The 27,241-nt window shown below is 47.1% G+C and overlaps 2 protein-coding genes across 2 annotated transcripts in view; one reads left to right on the forward strand and one right to left on the reverse strand.

The window, feature by feature from the left end:
- Positions 1–4,512: 4,512 nt before the first annotated feature.
- LOC107298645 (zinc finger protein 345-like) lies at positions 4,513–12,805 on the forward strand. The gene is made up of 5 exons (XM_029286583.1): positions 4,513–5,262; positions 7,858–7,963; positions 10,683–11,288; positions 11,541–12,103; positions 12,356–12,805. Exons 1-5 carry the CDS (start codon positions 4,513–4,515, stop codon positions 12,803–12,805), a joined length of 2,475 nt encoding a protein of 824 aa, XP_029142416.1.
- A 10,551-nt stretch (positions 12,806–23,356) lies between these two features.
- Positions 23,357–27,241, reverse strand: part of LOC107298646 (zinc finger protein 436-like) — a 50,244-nt gene continuing 46,359 nt past the window's right edge. Inside the window, exon 4 of the mRNA XM_015828024.1 lies at positions 23,357–24,285. Within this exon, the coding sequence (XP_015683510.1) occupies positions 23,357–24,285 (929 nt within the window). The remainder of the gene's footprint in view (positions 24,286–27,241) is intronic.

Raw genomic sequence — 27,241 nt, forward strand, 5'->3', positions numbered from 1 at the left:
TAACTTTCTATAACCTTCAGTCACTGTCTGATAAGCAAAACTGATAGGGAAGCCAGATTCACTTAACAACCGGGATGTCAACGCTGCTTAACATCGGATGTTTTGCATTGGCAACAGATGAAAATGTAGCCATCTTTGTCCCTTTCGCTTTTAGAGTTAGATGATGCTGGGGGGGGGGATGTGAATGAGACTCTAGCTCAGGCGTAGGCAACCTTGGTTCTTTTATGACTGGTGGACTTCAACTCCCAGAATTCCTGAGCCAGCCATGCTGAGGGGAAAGGGAGAGGTTTCCAAGCTGAGCCATGCTGGCTCAGGAATTCTGGGAGTTGAAGTCCACGAGTCATAAAAGAGCCAAGGTGGCCTACCCCTGGTGTAGACCATTTGAAGTTTAAAAAGTGACTTATACCCATGTTTATTTTCGGGGGGTGTCTTACGACAGCCCAGCCCAGCCGGTTCACTTCTTCTGGGGCATTCCGGCCTGTATTTTGCAATCAGGCCTTTCTGGAAGGCCTCTGCAGCCGAGTACCGAGCTATGGATTGAATCCATAGTTTGGTTCTCGGCTGCAGAGGCCTTCAGGAAAGGCCTGTGACTGAGAAATACAGGCCTGGCTGCAAAAGACGCCTCAGAAGAAGTGGGCCGGTGAGGGGAGGCCTGGCTGTGAGGTAAGTGGGTGCGCATAGGGTAGCTTTACACCCCACCCTAGCTTGATTTTTAAGTGTGTGCCTCACCTCAAAACTAGGGCTTATATTCGGATTAGGGCTTATATTAGGCCAGGGATAGGCAACCTCGGCTCTTTTATGATTCATGGACTTCAACTCCCAGAATTCCTGAGTCATGCTATGCTGACTCAGGAATTCTGGGAGTTGAAGTCCATGAGTCATAAAAGAGCCGAGGTTGCCTACCCCTGTATTAGGCCCACCCCCAAAAAATCAAGCTAGGGCTTATTTTCAGGGTAGGCCTTATTTTCGGGAAAACAAGGGTAGTTGTTTTCACACTTATGACTGTTGCAGCATTCCCCCATGGTCACATGATCAAAATCCAGATGCTTGGCAACTGACTCATATTTATGACGGTGGCCGTGTCCCGGGGTCATGTGATCCCCTTTTGCGATCAGATTCAACTTAACAACCAGGCTACTAATTTTAACAACCGCAGGGATTCACTTAACAATGGTGGCAAGAACGATTGTAAAATGGGGCAAAACTCACTTAGCAACTGTCTTACTGTGCAGTGGAAATTTTGGGATCAGTGGTGGTCATAGGTCAAGGACTACCTGCAAATGTTCCATTGCATGAAAATGACACTTGGGGACAATCCACTATTTTGTGCCCCAAATGCCGCCAATCCTCCTATAGTGCAGGTTTTCCTTCCTATCTACAAGTTAAAAAAAAAAAGATTTATTTTCCCCAGAAGATCAGAAGGCAGAGCGGTGGTGGGGGGAGAGAAGAATTAAATAAAATTAATTACAAGTATCTTGAATGAAAAGTTATTAGGAAGTCTCTCAACTGAGGACTAGACTGGGACATTCAAAAAAGCAACAGGAAAGCAGTGAAGTTAACCCTATACTGTTTGCCAGGAAACTACTAAGTTTCACCTGCAGGAATTTTGGTTTTACCCTACTCAGACAGTAGCACCAGTTTCTTTTTAATATACTGAGATTCTTCATATACTTAATAGAACGATTCCTGGCAAATTTCATTATACAGTGAGGGAAGAAATTATTTGATTCCCCTGCTGATTTTGTACGTTTGCTCACTGACAAAGAAATGATCAGTCTGTAATTTTAATGGTAGGTTTATTTTAACAGCGAGAGACAGAATAAGAACAAAAAAAAATCCAGAAGAACGCATTTCAAAAAAGGTATAAATTGGTTTGCATTTTAATGAGTGAAATAAGTATTTGACCCCTTCGCCAAACATGACTTAGTCCTTGGTGGCAAAAACCCTCGTTGGCAATCACAGAAGTCAGATGTTTCTTGTAGTTGGCCACCAGGTTTGCGCACATCTCAGGAGGGATTTTGTCCCACTCCTCTTTGCAGATCCAAGTCATTAAGGTTTCAAGGCTGATGTTTGGCAGCTCGAACCTTCAGTTCCCTCCACAGATTTTCCATGGGATTAAGGTCTGGAGACTGGTTAGGCCACTCCAGGACCTTAATAATAATAATAGTAAAGTTGGAAGGGACCTTGAAGGTCATCTAGTCCAACCCCCTGCTCAAGCAGGAAACCCTATACCATTTCGGACAAATGGCTGTCCAGTCTCTTCTTCAAAACTTCCAGTGTTGGAGCATTCACCGCTTCTGGAGGCAGGTTGTTCCACTGGTTAATTGTTCTAACTGTCAGGAAGTTTCTCCTTAGTTCTAGGTTGCTTCTCTCCATGATTAGTTTCCACCTGTTGCTTCTTGTCCTGCCTTCAGGCGCTTTGGAAAATAGCTTGACTCCCTCTTCTTTATGGCAGTCCCTGAGATATTGGAACCCTGCTATCATGTCCCCCCTCGTCCTTCTCTTCCTTAAACTAGACATACCCAATTCCAGCAGCCTTTCCTTATATGCTTTAGCCTCCAGTCCCCTAATCATCTTTGTTGCTCTTCTCTGTACTCTTTCTAGAGTCTCAATATCTTTTTTACATCGGGGTGACCAAAACTGGATGCAGTATTCCACGTGTGGCCTTACCAAGGCATTGTAAAGTGGTATTAACACTTCATGTGATCTTGATTCTATCCCTCTGTTAACGTGCTGCTTCTTGAGCCACTCCTTTGTTGCCTTGGCCATGTATTTTGGATCATTGCCATGCTGGAATACCCATCCACGACCCATTTTCAATGCCCTGGCTGAGGGAAGGAGGTTCTCACCCAAGATTTGATGGTACATAGCCCCATCCATTATCTCTTTGATGTGGTGAAGTTGTCCTGTTTCCTTAGCAAAAAAAACATCCCCATAGCATAATGTTTCCACTTCCATGTTTGACGGTGGGGGTGGTATTCTTGAGGTCATAGACAGCATTCCTCCTCCTCCGAACACGGTGAGTTGAGTTGATGCCAGAGAGCTCGATTTTGGTCTCATCTGAACATAACACTTTCACCCAATTCTCTGAATCGTTCAGGTGTTCACTGGCAAATTTGAGGTGGGCCTGTACATGTGCTTTCTTGAGCAGGCGGACCTTTTGGGCACTGCAAGATTTCAGTCCTTCTCTGCGTAGTGTGTTATCAATTGTCTTCTTAGTGTCTTATGTTCCCAGCTGCCTTGAGATCATTGACAAGATCCTCAGTGTAGTTCTGGGCTGAACTACACCGTTCTCATGATCATTGAAACTCCACAAGGTGAGATCTTGCATGGAGCCCCAGACCGAGGGAGATTGACAGTTATTTTGTTTCATCCATTTGCGAATAATCGCACCAACTGTTGTCACCTTCTTACCAAGCTACTTGGCGATAGTCTTGTGTAGGTCTACAATCTTGTCCCTGACATCCTTGGACATCTCTTTGGTCTTGGCCATGATGGAGAGTTTGGAATCTGATTGATCGATTGCTTCTGTGGACAGGTGTCTTTTATACAGGTAACAAGCTCGTTACCTGTATAAAAGACACCTGGGAGCCAGAAATCTTGCTGATCCAATACTTATTTCGCTCATTAAAATGCAGATCAATTTATAACTTGTTTGAAATGCTTTTTTCTGGATTTTTGTTGTTGTTATTCTGTCTCTCGCTGTTAAAATAAACCTACCATTAAAATTATAGATTGACCATTTCTTTGTCAGTGGGCAAACGTACAAAATCAGCAGGGGATCAAATAATTTTTTCCCTCACTGTAAATGTCAGCAATAGCAACTTCTGGAACCTAGACTTTTGGGATATGTGAGGATCCTAAAGCATCAACTATACATCATAACTGAACTCTATTCCCTAAAGAAATATTTCTCAAGCTTGGCAGCTTTATGGGTGGACTTCAGTTCCCAGGGAATTCTGGGAGTTGGTCCACTCAAAATTCCTAAGGTTGAGAAACAATGCTTTGTTCCATTCCACTCCATTCCATGGCTTTAACTGATAACCGGATAGATCCTGACTGAACGTTAGAAGGGTAACAGCCATTTTGTGATGAGAGTATTATCAGAGAGTTGTTAGGCTGGTTTTCACTGGTTGCTCAAGACGATTTCCTGAGAGTGGTTTAATCTGGATTCTTGCACTGAGCAAGGGGCTGGATTGGATGACCTCAGTGTCCCCTTGCAGCTCTGGGATTCTGCTACTCAGCGAGTGACTGTTTCAGTATTATGTTTTTTCCTCCCTCTCATCCACATTTCTTTCTCTGTCCTTCAGGAAGAAGTTCTTTGGAGCGAGAAAGATGCTCCCATTTTTTTTTCTGTAGGTGAGAAGCTCTGAAATCCCATCGTCTCTGCCTTGTAAGTACCACTCTGAACTTGCCCAAACTTGGATTCAGACCCCCTTCCTCGGTCATGTCCGCAGAAAGAAACCAGTGCTGGGCTGGGAAGGCGAGCAGTTGAGCAGAGCCAAGGTGGAAATGGCGGCCGAGCGACAGGAGGCGTCCTCTGTGGGCCTCCACCCTTACGAAACCAGGGTAGAAAAAGGAGTCAAAATGGAGGAGCTTGAAAGAAATGGCCTTGCGCTGGCCGGGCCGGCCCGATTCAGGAAGAGCCCTTACGTCATCCAGGCTTTCACCATCGGGGAGCATTTTAGCCGGATGGCAGCCAAGCCAACGGAGCGGGATCTGGAAGAGGGGATGCTGTCGCCATGTTGGGAAGCCCAGTGGCGAGACATCCTGAAGAACAGACAGTCCCCGTGTTCGGGGTGGAGCAACCCCCAGATCCCGGGGTTTCTGGCTCCCGCTGAAACCGGTGAACAGCCCCTCCAGGAAGAGGCAGGTGGCCTTTTGCCGCGAGAGACCAGCCTGGATGCGTACCCCGCAGAGCAGGGGGATGATGGAGAGGTGAAGGGAGAGGGCCAGGCCGAGGAGACCCCCAGCGCCGAGCTGCATCGGCAGCACTTCCGGTGGTTTTGCTACCAAGAGGCGGAGGGGCCTTGGGACGTCTGCGCCCGGCTGCGGGAGCTGTGCCTCAACTGGCTGCAGCCGGAGCTGAATTCGAAGGAGCGGATGGTGGAGCTGGTGGTCCTGGAGCAGTTCTTAGCCATCTTGCCCGAGGACATCCAGGGCTGGGTTGGAGAAAGCGGGCCAGAGTCCTGTGCGCAGGCGGTGGCCTTGGTGGAAGACTTCCTGCTGAGGCAGCAAGAGACTGAGAGGTGGAAACAGGAAGTAAGGGAGGGGGGTTTTCTGGGGCGGGGTGGGGGAGCTGGGGATGAGTTCCATCCGTCCTTCATCTCATAAGAGCCAGGGTGGCCCAGGGGTTATTGCAGGCTGACTCTGCTCACCGCCAGGAGTTCGATCCTGACCGGCTCCAGGTTGACTCAGACTTCCATCCTTCCGAGGTTGGTCAAATGGGGACCCAGATTGTTGGGGAGCAATATGCTGACTGTCATGTGTCTGAGTAACGAAACACTTAAAAGGACTTTCAGGCATTTTTTTCTCCTAAAAGCATTTATTAAGATTACAATACGTCAGCACGGCATGGTGGAATGCTTAGAACTGCTTCTCTTCCGTTAGGCATAGCATTCCAAACATTTTCCACTCCCTTATTGTAGGGTCATGGTTCACATCTTCCAATCAACTTGGAAGATGTGATTTACTTCCGGTTTCTTTCTCCCGGCTATCCTTATGCTCCTCCCTCTTTCCTAGTTGCTGGTTTAACTATATATATACCAGACAGTTCTGCACATTGTCAAAGCAAGAATATACAGTATTTGCAGTGTTGACACTGACTCTGTAAACCGCTTAGAGAGGGATGTAAAGCAGGGGTCCCCAATCCCCGGTCCGTGGACCGGTAACCGGGCCGCAGCATGCCAGAAACCGGGCCGTGCAAACGAGTGAAGCCCCGTCCACGGGATGCAGGCAGCATGCGAAACCACGCCCCCCCCTCCGGTCCGTGGAAAAACCTCCACGGAACCGGTCCCTGGTGCCCCAAAGGTTTGGGGGCCACTACTGTAAAGCACTATGAAGCGGTATATAAGTGTAAATGCTAGTGCTATTGCTGTGGCTATCTCATTGTGTCTCAGCAGGGACCGACCGGTGAACCTTAGCAACTTTAAGATGTGTGATTGGGCTTTGCTAGGGGTTTTATGTGGGGTATTTTAGAGCAGGCTTTTTATTCAATATTTATTGTGATTTTTATTATTGCCTGTTCACCGCCCTGAGTCCCGTAAGGGAGATAGGGCGGTATATAAATTTAAATAATAATAATAACAACAACAACAACTTCAACTCCCAGAATTCCTCAGCCCCTTTGCTTTAAGATCTGCAGGCTTCAGGTCCCAGAGCTCCACAGCCAGCTTGCATTAAGATGTGTGAGCTTCAGTTCTCAAAATTACATGCCGGCTGGGGGAATTCTGGGAGTTGAAGTTCATAAAATTCTAAAGCAGCCGAGGTTGAGAAATTCTTTATTATTGGCTGAAATTAGCTTGTGTTGTTTTTTTTTTTAAAAAAACACCTTTCGAGGCTACTGCCTCCTCAATTGAGGGGGGATAAATTCTTTGCCTTGATCATTGATCCTCTGCCTCCTGAAATGCTGATATAACTTTATTATAAAGATTTTAGTAAAGAAAGATGAACTTTGACAGGATGCATTTGGAATCATTGATAGACATATTTGGAATAAAGAAAAGAAGGCAGAATAGCAAGGGAGAAAAGGAGAAAGCCAAAAGTGTAGGGCAGGCTCTTTTATGACTCGTGGACTTCAACTCCCAGAATTCCTGAGCCTGCTATGCTATGCTATGCTATGCTATGCTATGCTATGCTATGCTATGCTATGCTATGCTATGCTATGCTATGCTATGCTATGCTATGCTGGCTCAGGAATTCTGGGAGTTGAAGTCCACGAGTCATAAAAGAGCCAGGGTTGCCTACCCCTGGTGTAGGGAAAAGAGGAAAGAAAATATAAAGAAATGTCGTCCAATTTTCCTTGCAACAATTATAACTTTACCTCTTGTTCTGTGGTTAGAGCAGGACCTTCGTTTTTCTATAATCTGTTTTTTTTTCCTAATCAAAAGCATAGAGACAAGTTCATTTTTTTTTCTGTTTCACACAAAAAGTATACAAAACTTTCCAGTCGGCAATAAACTTGGTGCCTGGAATTTTGGATTTCTCCCTTGATGGATATCGGTGAGCCAACAGCCTGAAATGTGATCAAGTCGATCTCTTCACCAGAGACGTTTTGGCTCTCTCTGACTTTCCCACTTCGTACTAAGCCCAGGAATTAGTTTTACAGTCTTTCTCCAGACCTTGCTGCCTATTTAACTTTTCCCAAGGCTGTGCCTTGTCCCGAACGCTCATTTTTGTGAGTGTAAACAAACTTGGCAACTTTTAAGAATTGTGGGCCTCAGCTCCCAGATTTGCCAAGGTTGAGAAACGCTGGTGTCGCCTACCTCAGTAAAGTTGAGTTGTGAAATGTGTGTTCCCGACTAAATGGTTGCCACCCTACCATCTTCATCCATGTGTTGTGGTGACATCACACATATATCCCAAAGGGCCAGAACTGGGATGTGGTGCTCCCTTCATCGTTCTGATTCAAGTAGCTCAGGGGTAGGCAACCTTGGCTCTTTTATGGCTCGTGGACTTCAACTCCCAGAATTCCTGAGCCAACAGGCCTCAGCTTGGAAACTCTCGCTTTCCCCTCAGCATGGCTGGCTCAGGAATTCTGGGAGTTGAAGTCCACGAGTCATAAAAGAGCCAAGGTGGCCTACCCCTGGACTAGCCAGACTTGCAGTCACACCCACATTCTTGCTTTTTATCTTTTAGGTGCTGGGAGAGTTTGAAGAAGTAGCGATGAGTTTTTCGAGAGAAGATGACGCTGGCGACAAACAACCTTGCCGGGAAATCAAGCAGGAGCAGGCCAATTGGTTGGGTACGGGACGCTTTGCTGTGTATTTAATTGATTTAGTTATTACTTTTAATATGCTGCCCATCTCACTGCCAAGAGCGACTCTGGTAGGCCTCAGCTTACAACTGTCACTGAGCCTTGGATTGTGGTCATAGGTACCACGCCACTCATTAAACAGATCGTTGAGCATTAAGCAGATATGTGACTACATCTGACTTTATGACCTTTTCTGTGGCATTCACTAAGGGGAATGCTACACTTAACAATTGTCGATAAGAAAGACAAAAAAGTCTGGATAGTGGACGTGGCAGGCCTGGAGACAGCAGAATAGATGAGAAAGAACTGGAGAAGATAACAAAATACAAAGACCTACAAATAGAAATAGAAAGACTGTGGCAAAAGCAAGCAAGGGTAGTACCAATAGTAATAGGCGCCTTGGGTGCAATCCCAAAACAACTGGAGCACCACTTGAACACCATTGGCATTGACAAATTCGCTATTAGTCAATTGCAAAAGACGGCCTTACTAGGAACTGCTTCCATCCTGCGACGATATCTGTAATACCATCAAACATCCATATCTGCCTATCCCAGATCCTGGGTAAGGACTCGATAGGTAGACAAAATGCCAAATCCAGTCTGAACATCTGGCTGACTGTGCGATGATCCATAATAATAATAAAGTTGGAAGGGACCTTGGAAGTTATCTAGTCCAACCCCCTGCTCAGGCAGGAAACCCTATACCATTTCGGACAAATGGCTGTCCAGTCTCTTCTTAAAAACTTCCAGTGATGGAGTATTCACAACTTCTGGAGGCAGGTTGTTCCACTGGTTAATTGTTCTAACTGTCTAAATCAGTGGTTCTCAACCTTTTTAATGCCGCGACCCCCAACCGGTCGTAAGTCGAGGACTAAACCGGTCGTAAGTCGAGGACTAAACCGGTCGTACGTTGAGGACTAAACCGGTCGTAAGTCGAGGACTAAACCGGTCGTAAGTCGAGGACTACCCAACTGGTCGTAAGTCGAGGACTTTTTCTGCCCGGGAGCGCCGCGCATGCGTGGTTCCGCCCCCTGCACCGGCCGAGGCGTAGCTGGCAAGCGGCAGAGACGGAGCAGGCCGACCACCAGCTGGCCAAGCTCAAGGGAGGTAAGGCACCTGCCGGAAAAGGGGAAAAAAAATGGCGGACAGCCTTGCTTGCCGACCCCCGTGAAATGGTTGATCGACCCCAAATGGGGTCGCAACCCATAGGTTGAGAACCGCTGGTCTAAATATCTTTCAAACCATCAAACAGCATCAAACCATCAAACAGCAACGTCTGCCTATCCCTGGTCTTTGGGAAGGATTTGATAGAGTAATAAAAATGCTAAATCCAATCTAAATATCTGGCTGGCCTGGCAAGGAACCCATAATAGAGCTTGCTAAAGAAGGTTTTGTGAGAATTCCTACTTGGAAAGAATCTCTTCCAGTTTTTTTGCAGTGGGCAATGCAATTCTCCTCAGTTTCCTGAAGAGAAGCTGACTCCCAGCACAATGTCAGAAATGAAAGCTGAATCCACACATCAGACAAAACCATGGGGTGTTTTTTTCCCCTCAAAAATGTGGTTTATTTTTCAAATGAATAAATGTTAGTCTAGCACCAGGCAAAGTAATCATTGCTGGTTAGTCTATTATTTCCTGGTTTGTTTTCTCTCTCTCTTTTATTCTTCTCTTCTGAAGATGTTTGCGGTATGGTAGAAAAACAAACCAGGAATAAGCCAGGAAGCCATAAACATATATATCTCTGTGTCATGTATGTGTGTGTATGTGGGTATATGTATAATGGTAATCTTTTGAGAGCTGTATGAAACAAAATTTCATTTTAATGTATGCTGATTAGCGTCCATTTAAAGTGAAAATATTAATAATAATAAAGTTGGAAGGGACCTTGGAGGTCATTTAGTCCAACCCCCTACTCAGGCAGGAAACCCTATACCATTTTGGATAAATGGCTGTCCAGTCTCTTCTTAAAAACTTTCAGTGTTGGAGCATTCACCGCTTCTGGAGGCAGGTTATTCTGTTCTGTTCCGTTCTGTGCCGTTCCATTCCATTATTATCCCTGTTTCTCACATTATGCAAAGTCTCAGGGAACAGGAAGGCCATAATTTTCAAATTAAAGTTTGCTGCCCTGAAACAAATGGTGGTTAAATTATCTTAAACCGATTGTAGTCACGCATTAGAATGGTAAAAAACAAACAAACAAAAAAAAAAAAAACTAGTGTAGAACAGTGGTTCTCAACCTGTGGGTTGGGACCCCATTTGGGGTCGATCGACCATTTCACGGGGGTCACCAAGCAAGGCTGTCCGCCATTTTTTTTGTCCGCCATTTTTTTTCCTCTTTTCCGGCGGGTGCCTTACCTCCCTTGGGCTGGGCCAGCTGGTGGTCGGCCTGCTCCGTCTCTGCCACTTGCCAGTTACGCCTTGGCCGGCGCAGGGGGCGGAGCCACGCATGCGCAGCGCTCCCGGGTAGGGAAAGTCCTCGACTTACGACCGGTTGGGTAGTCCTCGACTTACGACCGGTTTAGTCCTCGACTTACAACCAGTTTAGTCCTCGACGTACGACCGGTTTAGTCCTCGACTTACAACCGGTTGGGGTCGCGGCATTAAAAAGGTTGAGAACCACTGGTGTAGAACATGGATCTGTGTTGTTTCAACCATTGCACCTGTATGAGTTCTAGCTTTCCTAATGCTCTCTTTCGATCTTGACAGATAAGTGGGAGAGTGAGGATGAAGAGGCTGTGTTTGAAGTGTTACTGGAAAAAGCTGAAACTCAAGTCCTGGAAGAGAACTTTGGAGAACAAGCGGCACCACGGTGGGAGCAGCGATTCCCCACAGACAAGAGAAGAAACAACGCCATTCTCGATGACAGCGGGATCTCCGGCGAGCGGGTCTTGGAGGACAAAGCGCACGCAGGAAAGCGGAGACACGTGTGCGCTGTTTGCGGGAAGGGCTTCACTCAAAAATCGAACCTCAACAGGCATCAGAGAACCCACGTGGGAGGGAAGACATTCCAGTGCTCAAAATGCGGGAAAAGCTTCAAGTGGGAGACCAGCTTTATGCGACACCAGCGCTTCCACACCGGCGAGAAGCCTTATCCCTGCGTTGACTGTGGGAAATGCTTCAGTCGGAGCGCCAATCTCATCATTCATCAGAGGATTCACACCGGCGAGAAACCCCACCAGTGCGCAGACTGCGGGCAGAGTTTTAGCCAGGTCTCCAATCTTGTTCGACACCACCGAGTCCACACCGGGGAGAAGCCTTACAAATGCCTGGAATGCGAGAAGAGCTTCACTCAGAAATCGAACCTCGTCAAGCATCAGAGCGTCCATTTGGGCGACAAGCCGCCGCGGCGCTCCGTTAACGGGAAGAGACTGGCTCAGAGGTCGAATCGTCACAGACCGGATAAGGATTCCCTCGGAGAAAACCCCTGTCAGTGCTTCAAGTGCGGGAAAATCTTCTCCCGGAGAGGCAACCTCCTTAGGCATCAGAGCATCCACACAAAAGACAAGCCACACAAGTGTCTCGAGTGCGGGAAGCGGTTCAACCAGAGGACCAACCTGAACGCACACCAGAGGATCCACACTGGGGAGAAACCTTACCGGTGTCCGGACTGTGGGAAAAGCTTCCGCTGGAGAGCTCACCTGATCATCCACAAGCGGTTGCACACCGGCGAGAAGCCGCACAAGTGTGCCGACTGCGGGCAGGGCTTCAGCCAGCGGTCCAACCTGGTGAGGCATCTCCGAACCCACACGGGGGAGAAGCCGTACAAGTGCTCTGAGTGTGAGAAGAGCTTCGGCCAGAAATCCAACTTGATCAAGCATCAGAAGATTCACACGGGGGATAACGCGCCCCATCAGCCGAGCGGCCTTGTCAGACAGGACCAAGCGGGAGAGGAACCCTATCCATGTTTCCGGTGTGGGAAAGTATTCAGCCGCAGGGGGAACCTTCGGAGACACCAGAGCATCCACACCCGGGAAAAACCTCACAAATGCTCCGACTGTGGGAAGAGATTCAACCAGAGGGCAAACCTCATCAGCCATCAGAGGATTCACACCGGGGAAAAACCCTTCACCTGTCTTGACTGTGGGAAGAGTTTTCGGCAGAGCCCGCACCTCATTAAACATCAGAAAGTCCACGCGGAGGAGAGGGCTTCATACCACAGCGCGGATCACGGGGCGGGCCTCAGCCTTGAGCCGGGCCACAGGATCCACGAGAGGATCTCCCCGAGAGGCAATCCCTATCAGTGCATGAAGTGTGGGAAGATGTTTAACTGGCAGTCGAATTTCATCCGGCATCAAAAAATCCACGCCGGCGAAGAACCTCGCCAGTGCTTGGATTGCGGGAAGACGTTCAATCGGAGGAAGAACTTTGTGGCTCACCAGAGGATCCACACAAAAGAGAAGCCCTATCAGTGCAGCGAGTGCGGCCAGACCTTCACCTGGGAAGCGCACCTGGTGATCCATCAAAGAATCCACACGGGAGAGAAGCCTCACCTCTGCGCCGAGTGCGGGCAGAGTTTCAGCCAGAGATCCAACCTCATCCGCCATCAGAGGATCCACACGGGAGAGAAACCCTACGCCTGCTCGGAGTGCGGCCAGAGTTTTACGCAAAGGACACACCTTGTGGTGCACCAGAGAATCCACACCGGGGAGAAACCGCATAAGTGCGTGGAGTGCGGGCAAGGCTTCAGCCAAAGGGCGCACCTGATTGTCCATCGGAGAATCCACACGGGAGAGAAGCCGTATCGATGCGCGGACTGCGGACAAGGCTTCTGCCAAAGATCTAATCTTACCAGACATCAGAGGTCCCACGACTGTGAGAAACAAAAATAGGAAAGGGGAAGGAATACCGCTGGAGGATTGTGCTGAGCCTCAGTCCACTCAAGCATGGGGGGGGGAGGGAGAATGGTAATTTTAGTTGGTAAAGGACATTTGGGGGACAGACCTGGATCTTTACGGAAGGATCCGCCAAGGACACAGCCTGAACTATAAAATATACAGATGTGTGAAACAGCTTGAGGACACCGATTGTATTAAACAGGGACCCCCCTGTCTTCAAAATGGCTACTGATGTCTTACATTTACAGCAGTGTTTCTCACGATTATTGTTGTAAGGCCGTGTTTTTCAACCTTAGCAACTTTTAAGATACGTGGGCTTCACTTCCCAGGATTCCCTATCTCACGGGTAAGCAACCTTGGCTCTTTTATGACTCGTGGACTTCAACTCCCAGAATTCCTGAGCCAGCATGGCTCAGCTCGGAAACCTCTCCCTTTCCCCTCAGCACGGCTGGCTCAGGAATTCTGGGAGTTGAAGTCCACGAGTCGTAAAAGAGCCAAGGTGGCCTACCCCTGCCCCTAGCCAGCATAGCTGGCTGGGGAATTCTGGGAGTTGAAGTCCACGTGTCTTAAAAAAAAAAGTCGCCAAGTTTGAGATAAAACGCTGTTTTACAGAATGACGTGGCCAGTAAAAAATGCACTGATTTTACCAAATATCCTCGCTCTTCCCTGCTGCCTTTGCTTCGCTTTGTACTTCGACAGTTGCTGCTGTCCATCGTTGTCCATCTTTCGAACCCACATGGAAGGTGGGAAAGACATATAATGTGAAGGGAATTGTACGTGGGCACCATCCTGTTCTGGAAAAAGGACCAGCCAGGCGCCAAATTGAGGGCAGAAACCGATGAAAGATTAGGTTTGTTAATGAAGTAGGTAAGGTTTGGGGAGTGCAGAGAAAAGCAGCCCCCCCCAATTTTCTCCTATGTTCTGGGTCACATGACTAGAAGAGAGGAGGAGCTTAGAATGGAGGATTCTGGGCCTCCATTCTAAGTCCCTCCTCCCTGCTAGTCACGTGACCCAGAGCACAGCATACAAAACAGTGTTTCTCAGCTTTGGCAACGTTTTTTTTAAGATATCTGGACTTCAACTCCCAGAATTCCCCAGCCGAACATTTTAAAGCTGACAAGGCTGAGAAACACCTGCCTGTGGGATGCTCACACCTTGAACAACTTAACAGTTGGCCCAAAGAACATCCTTGCTCTGTGCAATTGGGTATGTCTAGTCTAATGAAGAGAAGGACGAGGGGGGACATGATAGCAGTGTTCCAATATCTCAGGGGCTGCGACAAAGAAGAGGGAATCAAGTTGTTCTCCAAAGCGCCTGAAGGCAGGACAAGAAGCAACGGATGGAAACTAACCAAAGAGAGAAGCAACCTAGAACTAAGGAGAAACTTCCTGACAGTTAGAACAATTAACCAGTGGAACAACCTGCCTCCAGAAGCTGTGAATGCTCCAACATTAAGAAGAGACTGGACAGCCATTTGTCTGAAATGGTATAGGGCAGGGGTGTCAAACTGCCGGCCCACAGGCCGGACGCGTCATGAAACCGCGCCCACCCCATTGCCGGCAATGGGGAAAAAGTTCCGATACGTCGCGCGACGTCACGTGACATTGCGAGTTTGACATGTCTGGTATAGGGTTTCCTGCCTGAGCAGGGGGTTGGACTAGATGACCTACAAGGTCCCTTCCAACTTTATTATTATTATTATTATTATTATTATTATTATTATTATTATTATTATTATTATTATTATTATTATTATTATTATTATTAATTATTATCATCGTGACTGTGTTTTTGATCACAGGCTTAGAAGAAACCCAGGGATGTGTGCAGCTGATGATCCAAAACCAATCCAGGAACATCCCTTTCTGAGGACTCTTTATAGCAGGGGTAGTCAACCTTGGCTCTTTTATGACTCGTGGACTTCAACTCCCAGAATTCCTGAGCCAGCACGGCTCAGCTTGGAAACCTCTCCCCTCAGCATGGCTGGCTCAGGAATTCTGGGAGTTGAAGTCCACGAGTCATAAAAGAGCCAAGGTTGACTACCCCTGCTTTATAGTCTCAACTCCCTTTCCTCCCAGCCTTTTCTCACCATTCGAATTGCTCTCGTCCTTTGCTCCAGGATGAGATTTCTCAATCTTTTCGAATCCGGTACAGCAGGGGTTCCCAATCCCCGGGCTGTGGCCCTGTATCTTTTCGGAACCATCCCCTCCGCCACTCCCCGTGCGCTGGACCGCCCAGCTGGAAAGGTTGGGAAATGCTGGGCTACAGTATTCAATATATCAGTAGTTCTCTGGCTCACCAGAGAACGATAGACCTCGACGTACGACTGCGGTTGAGCCCACAATTTCTGTCGCTAAGCGAGACCTTTGTTCAGTGAGTCCTGCCCTATTTTACAACCTTTCTTGCCACAGTTGTTAAGTGAATCACTGCAGTTGTTAAGTAGGTAACACGGTTGTTAAGTGAATCTGGCTTCCCCATTGATTTCGCCTGTCAGAAGGTGACCACATGACCTGGCGCACGGCAACCGTCCTAAATATGAGTCAGTTGCCAAGTGTCTGGATTTTGATCATGTGACCGTGGGTGGGGATGCTGCAACGGATTTAAGGGTGAAAAATGTCCATAAGTCACTTTTTTTCCCCAGTGTCGTAATTTTGGTCACTAAACAAACTGCTGTAAGTCGAGGACCACCTGGTATGCAGTATTTTTAAATGCTCGCTTACTTCGGCCATGTCAGGGAATTCACTGAAGAAAACAATTATGTGTGGAAGAGTTAAGCAGTAAAAGGAAATCAGGCTGTCAAAGAACGGGAGACAGGATGGTATTAAAGCTGACACCAGCCAGCGCATAGAAAAACTTAAAGAAATAGAACAAAACAGAACAGGACAGAATTCTTTCTTGGCTAAGTGTGATTGGACACACAAGCAATTTGTCTCTGGTGCATAAGCTGTCAGTGTACATACGAACAGCAAATGATAAATCATGATCATAATAATAAAAAACATTCATCATGACTCGTAAGATACAACATTCAGTCATGGTCATAGGATATTAAATGAGCAATTGCCATAAATCATACTATGATACTAAAAAAAACAATATAAATGGTAATATAATAATAAAGTTGGAAGGGACCTTGGAGGTAATCTAGTCCAACCCCCTGCTCAGGCAGGAAACCCTATACCATTTCAGGCAAATGGCTGTCCAGTCTCCTTTTAGAAACTTCCAGTGTTGGGGCATTCACAGTTTCTGGAGACAAGTCGTTCCACTGATTAATTGTTCTGTCAGAAAATTTCTCCTTAGTTCTAATTTCTCTCCTTAATAAGTTTCCATCGTTGCTTCTTGTCCTGCCTTTAGGTGTTTTGGAGAATAGCTTGACTCCCTCTTTTTTGTGGCAACCCCTGAGATACTGGAACACTGCTATCATGTCACCCCTCGTCCTTCTCTTCATTAAACTAGACATACCCAATTCCAGCAGCCTTTCCTTGTATGTTTTAGCCTCCAGTCCCCTGATCATCTTTGCTGCTCTTCTCTGCACTCTTTCCAGAGTCTCGACATCTTTTTTACATCGTGGTGACCAAAACTGGATGCAGTATTCCATACAAGCAACAAAGTTATAGTCCTAAGAAAATAAGGAAAAGGTAATAGGAAGGATGAGAAGGATAAAAGTAATACAGCCCTACTAGGTAGTTTGACAGAGTTGTGGGAATTAGTTGTTTAGCAGAGTGATGGCATGGGGGGGGGGGAAATTGCTCTTCTGTCCAGTTGTTTTAGTGTGCAATAGTGCAACATCGAAAAATATGGCGAGACCTGGCCAACAGTCGTCACGACTGAATGGATAACATCACTACCATCATGATGGTTTGAGGGGAAATTATGAACCTTTCTGGAAAGATCTCCATTATTGAATGTACAGATTACCCAGAATATACACAAGGTAGAAACATAAAATAAAAGAGGTGGAGGACGTGTCGGATAGGATCTTGAGTTAATTTGTAAAAATAATCAGGCGGGACATAAATAAATTAATATCGGTCAAAAAATAGAATAAGAAAATCTCATGGCACACTAGAAACAAGCCTGGTTAAGAATCGCTACTCTAGGAGCATTAAATTCCTAAAAAAAAATTAAAAAATTCAAGATCTCCTTTTCTTCTCCTCTTGGCTTCCTCCAGCTAAGTGGCGCTCTCTTTTACCAGTTGCCACTTTTCCACAATTTCGATTTTCCAAAATACCATTGCCACTTTCTCTTTCTTTCCTAAAACTTTCTCCTTCAGGCCTCGGGTAGTAAGCAGGAATATCATTTTGGGACTCCCCCGTCACATCCGGCCTAGATACAAGAAGAAACCCTGAGCTAAATTTCCAGGGCGGATGGACTATCCCTGTTTCTCAAACTAGGCCACGTCCAAGATGGGTGGACTTCAACTCCCAGAATTCCCCAGCCAGCCATGGCTGGCTGGGGAATTCTGGGAGTTGAAGTCCACCCATCTTGGACGTGGCCAAGATTGAGAAACCTCAACTGAGGAACAGCTAATGGAGGAGGGTTTTTCCACAGGCTGTAGACAAAGAGTCAAGTATGCTAAGTCGAGATGGCTTTAAAGGGTGAAGGAGTCCAAAAGTCAAGAAGGGGGTTACCACCATGCAACTTTTTTAAAAGAAGGAGGCAGGCCTTCTGTCACACGGTGACGGCTCCATCTTAACTTTACTGATGCCTGTTCAGGCCCCCCTATAATGGAGGAAACTGAGGAGAAATCTTCTCTGTGCATATTAAGATGTCTCTAAATACAGTTACCTGAAGATGGAAAACCACGTGGGGGCACAAAAAGTAATTGGGGATTGGTTGGGGGGGAGGGCAGGCAGAAAAAATTGGGTGTGTGTGTGTGTGTGTTATTAAAATAAACTGGCAAATTCAGGAGTTTTCATCCCAGCGTAGAGGTAGACTTAACGACAATTGACCCCCAAATTTCTGTTGCTAAGCAAGACATTTGTTAAGTGAGTTTTGCCCCATTTTACGACCTTTCTTGACACAGTCGTTAAGTGAGTCGCTGCAGGGGTTCAGTTAGTAATACGGTTGTTAAAACGAATCTGGCTTTCCCGTTGACTTTCCTTGTCGGAAAAGCCGCAAAAGGGGATCACGTGACCCCAGGACTCTGCGACGGCCGTAAATATGAGTCGGTTGCCAAGCATCTGAATTTTGACCCTGAGGATGCTGCAGTGGTCGTAAATGTGGAAAATGGTAATAAGTCGCTTTTTTCAGTGTCGTAACTTCAAATGGTCACTAAATGAATGGTTGTAAGTTGAGGATTACCTGTATTTCTCATTAGACTTCATCTTCTATGGCCAAATTGCTCTCCCATGATGCAAGTCCTGTTGAGATTGCCGGTATGTGTGTATGTGTGTGAGTGTGTGTTACAGATCAGGAAGTTATGTCAGAATTTGTCTCCTGATAGCTGCTTATAACTCACATCTGTCCTTCTGTTTTTCCAATAAACTGAATTTTTTTTAAAAAAACAAAATGTGTTTTTGCTTATCTATTTAGTATTTCATCCTGGAGGCTGTGTTCCTTTTTTCATGTGCTTTGGATGGCACTTTGTGTGTTTATATTAACTATATTGATTTTAATCACACTTCTCTTACTAGACTCAGATGTGGGAAGAGAAATATAACATTTTGGTCGGCACTTAAGTGCAGATTTTGCTTGAGAAACTCATGGAGATGGTTTCTGGTCCATTACTAGCTCCATTCACATAGCAATAGCACGTAGACTTATATACTGCTTTATAGTGCTTTATAGCACTAAGTGGTTTTCAGAGTCAGCATATTGCCCCCAACAATCTGGCTCCTCATTTTACTGACCTTGAAAGTATGGAAGTCTGAGTCAACCTTGAGCTGGTCAGGATCAAACTCCTGGCAGTGGGCAGAATTAGCTTCCAATACCTTTTAATAATAATAATAAAGTTGGAAAGGAGCTTGGAGGTCATCTAGTCCAACCCCCTGCTCAGGCAGGAAACCCTATACTATTACAAATGGCTGTCCAGTCTCTTCTTAACAACTTCCAGTGTTGGAGCATTCACCGCTTCTGGAGGCAGGTTGTTCCACTGGTTAATTGTTCTAACTGTCAGGAAGTTTCTCCTTAGTTCTAGGTTGCTTTTCTCCTTGATTAGTTTCCATCCGTTGCTTCTTGTCCTGCCTTCAGGCGCCTTGGAGAATAGCTTGACTCCCTCTTCTTTGTGGCAGCCCCTGAGATACTGGAACACTGCTATCATGTCACCCCTAGTCCTTCTTTTCATTAAACTAGACATACCCAATTCCAGCAACCTTTCCTTATATGCTTTAGCCTCCAGTCACCTAATCATCTTTGTTGCTCTTCTCTGTACTCTTTCTACAGTCTCAACATCTTTTTTACATCGTGGTGACCAAAACTGGATGCAATATTCCAAATGTGGCCTTACCAAGGCCTTGTAAAGTGGTATTAATACTTCACGTGATCTTGATTCTATCCCTCTGTTAATGCAGCCTAACACTGTGTTGGCTTTTTTTGGCAGCTGCAGCACACTGCTGGCTCATATTTAAATGATTGTCCACTAGGACTCCGAGATCCCTCTCACAGTTGCTACTGTAGTACTACTATTACTACTACTACTATAGTACTACTACTACAGTTACTACCTTATTCTAACCACTGCGCCACCAGGACACGTAACAGTTTAAACCATTTCATGATCCAATGAAGTGGTATTTGGATAATTATAGCAGTCGTTTTAACAAAAAAATAGTTTCCAAAACTGACCATGTTTTGATTCGGTTTTATTTAGCAATTCATAAGTACATGGTTTTGAGAAAAGCTGTTAAGATCAGGTAAATGTTACAAATTTAAGCGCTTAATTCCACAGAGCTCTCCCATCAGGATAGATAATAGAATACAATTACAATAATTATATCGCCTATAATAAACCAGGAAAGTCCCCTGAACTTTGTTTTGTCGAAACAGTGTGGAGGAAGAAGTGGGATAATAGGTTTCATAGAACGAAAGGGATCCTGGAGGTCATCTAGTCCAGCCCCCGACTAGTACTGAAATAACACTGGATTAACACAGTGGTATAAAGACGGGTTGCTAAATGTCCCCAGCATTCTTGAGATGGACAGGAAATATGTAGAGGCACACTTTTCAGAGCCAAATAAGTTGAGTCTTATGCCATTAAGTTGTTAAGATTTTCTCCCTCACTGATCCCCCCAATCTGGTTTTTCAGGTCTGCTTCTCCCTGATGGCAAGAATATATTTTTCCTGTTAGAGAAATTGATCCAAAGCCAACTCTCCTAAATCCTTTTTCTTAAGACCGTGGGATCCGGTGACAGAACATCTTCAAATTCTTTGAGGACCACAGCAGTTCTAGAAACACGTTTCTGGTGGTTTGGGGGGAAAACCCAGGGTCAAATTTAACCGCTTCTTCCTTCCCACCCCCGTTTTCCTTGCACAACTGTTGGTGCAAGAAGAGAACCACATTGGCTGCCTTGAGCACTAGGGAAATGAAGAAATGGATGGACTGTAAGACAGGGAGGGAACAGGATAGGTTCCCCAACCTTTGGGAATGCTAGAAAGCAGGCTGAAATATTACTTAGAATTTACCAAATCGCGTTGCTGCATTAGAAGAGACGTTCCCTTCCGAGTTGGGTTTACGGCAGTGGTTCTCAACCTGTGGGTCGGGACCCCATTTGGGGTCAATCGACCATTTCACGGGGGTCGCCAAGCAAGGCTGTCCGCCATTTTTTTTGTCCGCCATTTTTTCCCCCTTTTCCGGCGGGTGCCTTACCTCCCTTGGGCTGGGCCAGCTGGTGGTCGGCCTGCTCCGTCGCTGCCGCTTGCCAGCTACGCCTCGGCCGGCGCAGGGGGCGGAACCACGCATGCACAGTGCTCCCGGGCAGGGAAAGTCCTCGACTTATGACCGGTTGGGTAGTCCTCGACTTACGACCGGTTTAGTCCTCGACTTACAACCGGTTGGGGTTACGGCATTAAAAAGGTTGAGAACCACTGGTTTACGGGATCACAGCCTCTGCCTCTTAATCAGGCAGTGGAAGAGCCCTTCTCTCTCCCCCCCACCCCCAAATAGTGAGGTCTCTCTCAGTGGAGATCTTTAGAGGCTGGGTAGTCAACCGTCAGAGATGTTCCAACAGAGCTTGGAGCAAGGGGATCGGACTAAATGACCTCCGAGGTCCCTTTCAACTCTATGGTTTGGATTAAAATTCATTTCTGTCCAGGACGGTTAAAAGGATCTCAGATCAAGGTTGGCTTCACATGGAATATCAGAATGCTGTCAGACCAAGAAAGCAAGGAATTCCCTCAACCATTTCCAAACAGAAAGTGCCTTTCAGCCAGTCCTTTTTCTTTCTCTCCATGTCTGGCCTACCCTGACAGGGATGTTGTGGGGGGCAGGGGTAGGCCACCTTGGCTCTTTTATGACTCGTGGACTTCAACTCCCAGAATTCCTGAGCCAGCATGCTGAGGGGAAAGGGAGAGGTTTCCAAGCTGAGCCATGCTGGCTCAGGAATTCTGGGAGTTGAAGTCCGCGAGTCATAAAAGAGCCGAGGTTACCTACCCCTGTTGTGGGGGATTTTAAGAAAAAAAAAAAAAGAAGCAGGAGAAATGTGTGCCTTGTTTTGGTCTCCTCAGGAAGATGGTGGGATATATACATATATGTAATCCACAAAGGTTTATTCCATGTTTTGAACCAAGTTCCTCACTCTCAGCAAAAAAAATCCAGCAATCGCCTCTGGATTCTTCTTTCAAGATCATAAGGAGGATTTTTCAAATGATCTCCCGCCCACAGAACTCCCCTTAAGAACAAAGCAACACCTAGTTAATTAAAGCCCTTTTAACATGCATCGCTCCAACTTTAGATTGCATAACAATGGGTTGTGTTGTTGTTTTTTAATCCTCTAGGATTGCAAAATGGCTTCTGCGCCAATCCAGTCTCATCCTTTGCCATAAATATATGATATATAACCTTGCAAGAAGAGGCAAAAATTATAGTTTGCCCGCTTTCACAACCAACAAAAGATTTTGAATTACCCATCAAAAACAAAAACACACAAAAAAGGAAAAAAATATGCATACTGTGGAAACAGATTCTGAAGAGATTTGGGGCATTAAGAGCAGTGGTGGGATTCAGCCAGTTCACACAACAATTTTTTGTTGACTTCGGCAAACTGGCTGAAGCCTTAGCCCAGTGATGGCAAACCTTTTAGAGACCGAGTGCCCAAACTGCAACCCAAAACTCACTTATGCATCGTCAGGTGGCCCATTGGGTGGGTGTGGCCCATTGGGTGGGCGTGGCTGCGGTGGTAATGGCAGACTGGGTGGGGAATTAAAAAGTTCAATCAATCAATTCCAACTTTGCAAGATCTTTTTTTTTCCCCGCGAGAAGTTGAAATTGACTGATTGATTGAACCTTTTTTAGGCGGAGGCCTAAAGGGAAAAGATTTTATAAAACCCAGCTGAAGGCCTAGGACTGGGGCGACAGTGCGCGTGCCTACATAGAGGGCTCTGAGTTCCGCCTCTGGCACCTGTGCCATAGGTTCACCACCACTGCCCTAGCCCTTTTTCACAAGGCCCAGAATGGACCACAGGAAGTGCACGGACGCCACCTCCGGAAGTCGGTTCTGAGCCGGGAAGGCCCCCCAGACCCAGACCGGCCTACCGGAAGTGCGTGGATGCCACCTTTGGAAATCTGTTCTGAGCCGGGGAGGCCTCTCAGGCCCAGAACGGCCCACCGGAAGTGTGTGGATGCCACCTTCGGAAATCTGTTCTGAGCCGGGGAGGCCTCCCAGTTGCAGAACAGCCCATCGGAAGTGCGTGGACGCCACCTCCGGAAGTCCGTTCTGAGCCAGGGAGACCCTCCAGACCCAGAACGACCCACCGGAAGTGCGTGGATGCCACCTCCGGAAGTCTGTTCTGAGCTGGGGAGACCTCCCAGGCCCAGAACAGCCCACTGGAAGTGCGTGGATGCTATTTCCGGAAGTCTGAATGGTAGGATGGCTGCTTCTGAAGGCCATCTTCTGGGAGACCTGAGGGCTTCCTTGGGCAGGCAAGATGGGCCTGGGGTCCGATCCAGCAGGGCATTGCTTAGAATCTTATAAACCTCTATAACATATAATACACTGTCCTTGACTATCGTTTTCCAATTCTGTTTGTCCGTGTATGTAACAAATGAAGAAGTCCCAAAGGTGCTTTTTTCCGAAAGGCAACCGGACTTTTTTTTTTTTTTCCCTTGAAAACGTTCCGCTTCTTACGTTCTGAAGCTTCTTGGATGAGAAGCGAAACGTTTTCAAGGGAAAAAAAACCAAGAAAATCTGGTTATGTTTAAAAAAAAACAGCTTTCAGACAACCGTGACCTTTTGAGGATCTCCAAAGACAACAATGAAGAAGCTTCTGACACACAGCGATTATTTGACACGAAGCAAGAGTCTGCCATCTTTTCCTTTTTGTCCCCCCTCGCAACCGAAGCCTGTTGCCGAGAGGCCCTGTTGCGCCAAGTGCCCTTCAAACCCCGGGTCAGATGATTTCCGCGGCGTGGATCCTCTGATGCGAGACCAGCGAGTCGCCCCGCGAGAACTGTTTCCCGCACACAGGACACTCGTACGGCTTCTCCCCGGTGTGGATGCGCTGATGGGAGGTGAGGTTGCTGCTTTGGCTGAAGGCTCGCCCGCACTCCAGGCAGGTGTATGGCTTTTCCCCGGTGTGGGTCCTCTGGTGCAGAGTGAGGTGTGCACTCCGGCTGAAACTCTTCCCGCACTCGAGACACAGGTACGGCTTCTCCCCCGTGTGCATCCTCAGGTGCGAGGCGAGGTTCCCGCTGAAGCTGAACCTCTTGCCGCAGTCCAGGCACTTGTAGGGCTTGTCTCCCGTGTGAGTCCGCTCGTGGGACAGCAGGTGCTTTCGACAAGTGAAGGTCTTCTCGCACTGCAGGCAGCGGTAGCGGGCCTTGCGGGCGTGGATTTTCTGGTGCCTGGTGAGGTGCGTGCTCCGGCGGAAGCTCTTGCCGCACTCGGCACAGGTGTGCGGCCTCTCGTTCGTGTGCTTGGCCTGCTTGTGTTGGGCGAGCTTGGCCTCGTCGCCGAAGCTCTTGCCGCAACGGAAACACTTGTAGAGTTTCTCGGCCAGGTGGACCTTTTTGTGGGAAATCAGCCGGGTGCTTCGGTAGAAGCCCTTGCCGCACTCGGAGCACTTGTACGGCTTCTCCCCCCGGTGAAGCTTTTGGTGTAAAATCAGGTAATCTCCTCGGCTGAAGCTTTTCCCACACTCGAAGCACCGGAAGGGCTTCTCGCCCGTGTGAGTCCTCTGGTGTCTGGTGAGGTCCGACTTGCAACTGAAGGTCTTTCCGCACAGGGCGCACTTGTTGGGACTCGTCCCTTCGGCATTGGGATGCTCGAGTATCGTTACGGATATCTCTGCAGGCTCCTCCTTAATCTGGATGGTTTCTGCTGGAACACGGGAAAAATATTTCTTAGAGGAGCCTGGAAAGGGCTGGGCTTTTGGCCCTGTCAGATGACTGGACGAAGGAACCAACCCCATGCAAGCCAGGACTACCGTTAAAGTAACAAGAATTCTCTTAAAGCAGGGGTGTTTGACATATCTGCCTTAAAGGATAATATTTGTAGCACAGAGTTGGAAGGAGGGGTCCTTGGTGCTCTCTGGTTTTCTTGCAGATATTTTGCTTTCCTCATCACTGCTAGCATTGATGATGTTACTCAGACGGGCAAGGAAACGTCTGCAAGAAAACAGCCAAGCTCAGAGAACACCAAGAACCCTCACTAACATAATCTGTCAAGTCTGACTGAACTTCTCTCTTCCTGTCCTTTAGCTTTTTAAGAACTAGGGAGGGGCTTAACCAAAATGTTTTCCTCAAATTACTTTCTTGGCCAGGGTTCAAGTCCTTATTTGACCACTACCTCCTCCTCCTCCTCCTCCTCCTGTCCTTCATGGCCATTTCCTCTATGGTAGTCCTTGAGTGACAACCAAGGGGAATTAGGATCTGGATTCAAAGTTCTGACAGTCAGCCCCCACCCTCCCCAAATCACATGGTCAAATTTCGGGCATTTATAGTCCACACTTGCAGGTTTTGGCAAAAGTGCACCTATAGCGGTGGTGGCGAACCTATGGCACGGGTGCCAGAGGCGGCACTCGGAGCCCTCTCTGCGGGCACGCACGCCGTTGCCCCAGCCCTGCCTTCCCCCACGGCCCCCTCCTCACCAGCAGCCCCCCTGGAGGAGAGTCGCCCCCGGGCAACAGGGACAAGACTCCGCTCTCACACCCCATAGCATGCAGATGATGCTGCGGGGTGTGGGCAGAGGGCATGGCTGCCATGGGGCTGCAGGGCTGACTGGCGATCTGCTGCAGCAGGCCATGGAGGCAGTGCGCGGCCCTGCAGGCGGGTGGGGCTGGGGTGGGTGAGGGCGGAGCAGGCAGGGCGGGAAGCGGAGTGGGGGTGAGGGGGGTGGTTTGGGGGCATCCGATCTCTAAATGGTTCGCCATCACTGACCTATAGTGAACTATTGGTTTACTTAACGACTGTGGTGTTGGCTTAATGACTGCTACAGCCATTTTACAGCCCAGGATTTGTTTAACAACCATTGCAAGAAAGGTAATAAAAGTGGGTTTGTCGTGACTGTTGCAACCTACGGCCATAACGGGCAGGCTCCCTTCACAGAAACTCTCAAGCAAAAGATTTGATGGCTAAGCCACCTTGCAGAACTATGGCTGGAACTGCAGACATCTCATCCCACATCGTGATCAGTTCCACAACCGTACTCGAGTACCTTGGAAAAGAGAGCTGATCTCTTCAAGATGCTCACAGGAGGGTGGATATTACACTCACCCACTTCCACCGGAGGAAAAATATTGTCTTGCGTATTCTCTGGCGAACGTTTCAGCTGATGCTCCGAAGTGAAGCTTTCGGGGAAGGAACCTCCCTCTGTGGTTGATCCTGCCGTCCAGTCTTCTTCAGGCAGGAAAAAAATAAATAAATGTAAAACGTTTTAAGCTTATCTTTCCCCGAACAGGGTTAAGCATAATTAAACGTAATGAGGGAAACAACTTTCTAATCACTTGGCGAAAGTCTAAAATAGCAACCGAGTTTCCAACTGAACGCATTAATAATAATAATAATAATAATAATAATAATAATAATAATAATAATAATAATAATAATAATAATAATAATAATAATTTTAATTTATATACCGCCCTTCTCCCATAGGACTCAGGGCGGTTCACAGCATATTTAAAAACAGATACTATACACAAATACAAAAATACAAAAACACCAAAAACACCATTAGGGCTGTCTAATGTGGTTTGATAAGTAAATAAATAAAAAGAGCAGGTATGGTACTTAAATGCCAATTTATCAATACAGCTTAGGCGTGAGGAAGCTTATTAAATCCATACTAGATTTGCCCAACATGCTTAATCAGGCTTTTTCTCTATTATACAGCCATTCAGGTGATGGTCTTGGCCTAGAACGGGGGTAGGGAATTCCTGAACCAGCATGGGGAAGGATGGCCCTTTTATGATTTGTGGACTTCAACTCCCAGAATTCCTGAGCCACCATGAGGAAATATGGCCCTTTTATGACTTGTGGACTTCAACTCCCAGATTTCCTGAGCCAGCATGGTTAATGATGGCCCTTTCATGACTTGTGGGCTTCAACTCCCAGAATTCCTGAGCTAGCATGGGGACCGATGGCCCTTTTTGACTTGTGGACTTCAACTCCCAGAATTCCTGAGCCAGCATGGGGAATGATGGCCCTTTTATGACTTGTGGACTTCAACTCCCAGATTTCCTGAGCCAGCATGGTTAATGATGGCCCTTTCATGACTTGTGGGCTTCAACTCCCAGAATTCCTGAGCCAGCATGGGGAATGATGGCCCTTTTATGACTTGTGGACTTCAACTCCCAGAATTCCTGAGCCACCATTAGGAAAAATGGCCCTTTTATGACTTGTGGACTTCAACTCCCAGAATTCCTGAGCCACCATGAGGAAAGATAGCCCTTTTATGACTTGTGGACTTCAATTCCCAGAATTCCTGAGCCACCATGAGGAAAGATAGCCCTTTTATCACTTGTGGACTTCAACTCCCAGCCAGCTCAGGAATTCTGGGAGTTGAAGTCCTCAAGTCATTAAAGGGGCCATCGTTCCACACTTCTGGCCTAGAAAAATCCATCTTCAGATTCTGCTTCTGCACTCTGCCTCTTGGGCCGGTCATTTTTGTCATGGCCCATCTTGCTTCACAGGTTTGTCAATATTGCAGGAAGAACATTTGGGCAACCCCTCTCTTTGAGGCCTCAGAAAAAAAAAATAAGCTACACCTTCAATACAGGTAGTCCCGACTTAATGATCTTTCTTTTAACAACCGTTCTAATGTATGACGATACTGA

This window comes from Protobothrops mucrosquamatus, unplaced genomic scaffold, assembly GCF_001527695.2.
Source record: "Protobothrops mucrosquamatus isolate PMUCROS unplaced genomic scaffold, P.Mucros_1.0 scaffold4162, whole genome shotgun sequence".
In the NCBI taxonomy this organism is placed as follows: Eukaryota; Metazoa; Chordata; class Lepidosauria; order Squamata; family Viperidae; genus Protobothrops; species Protobothrops mucrosquamatus.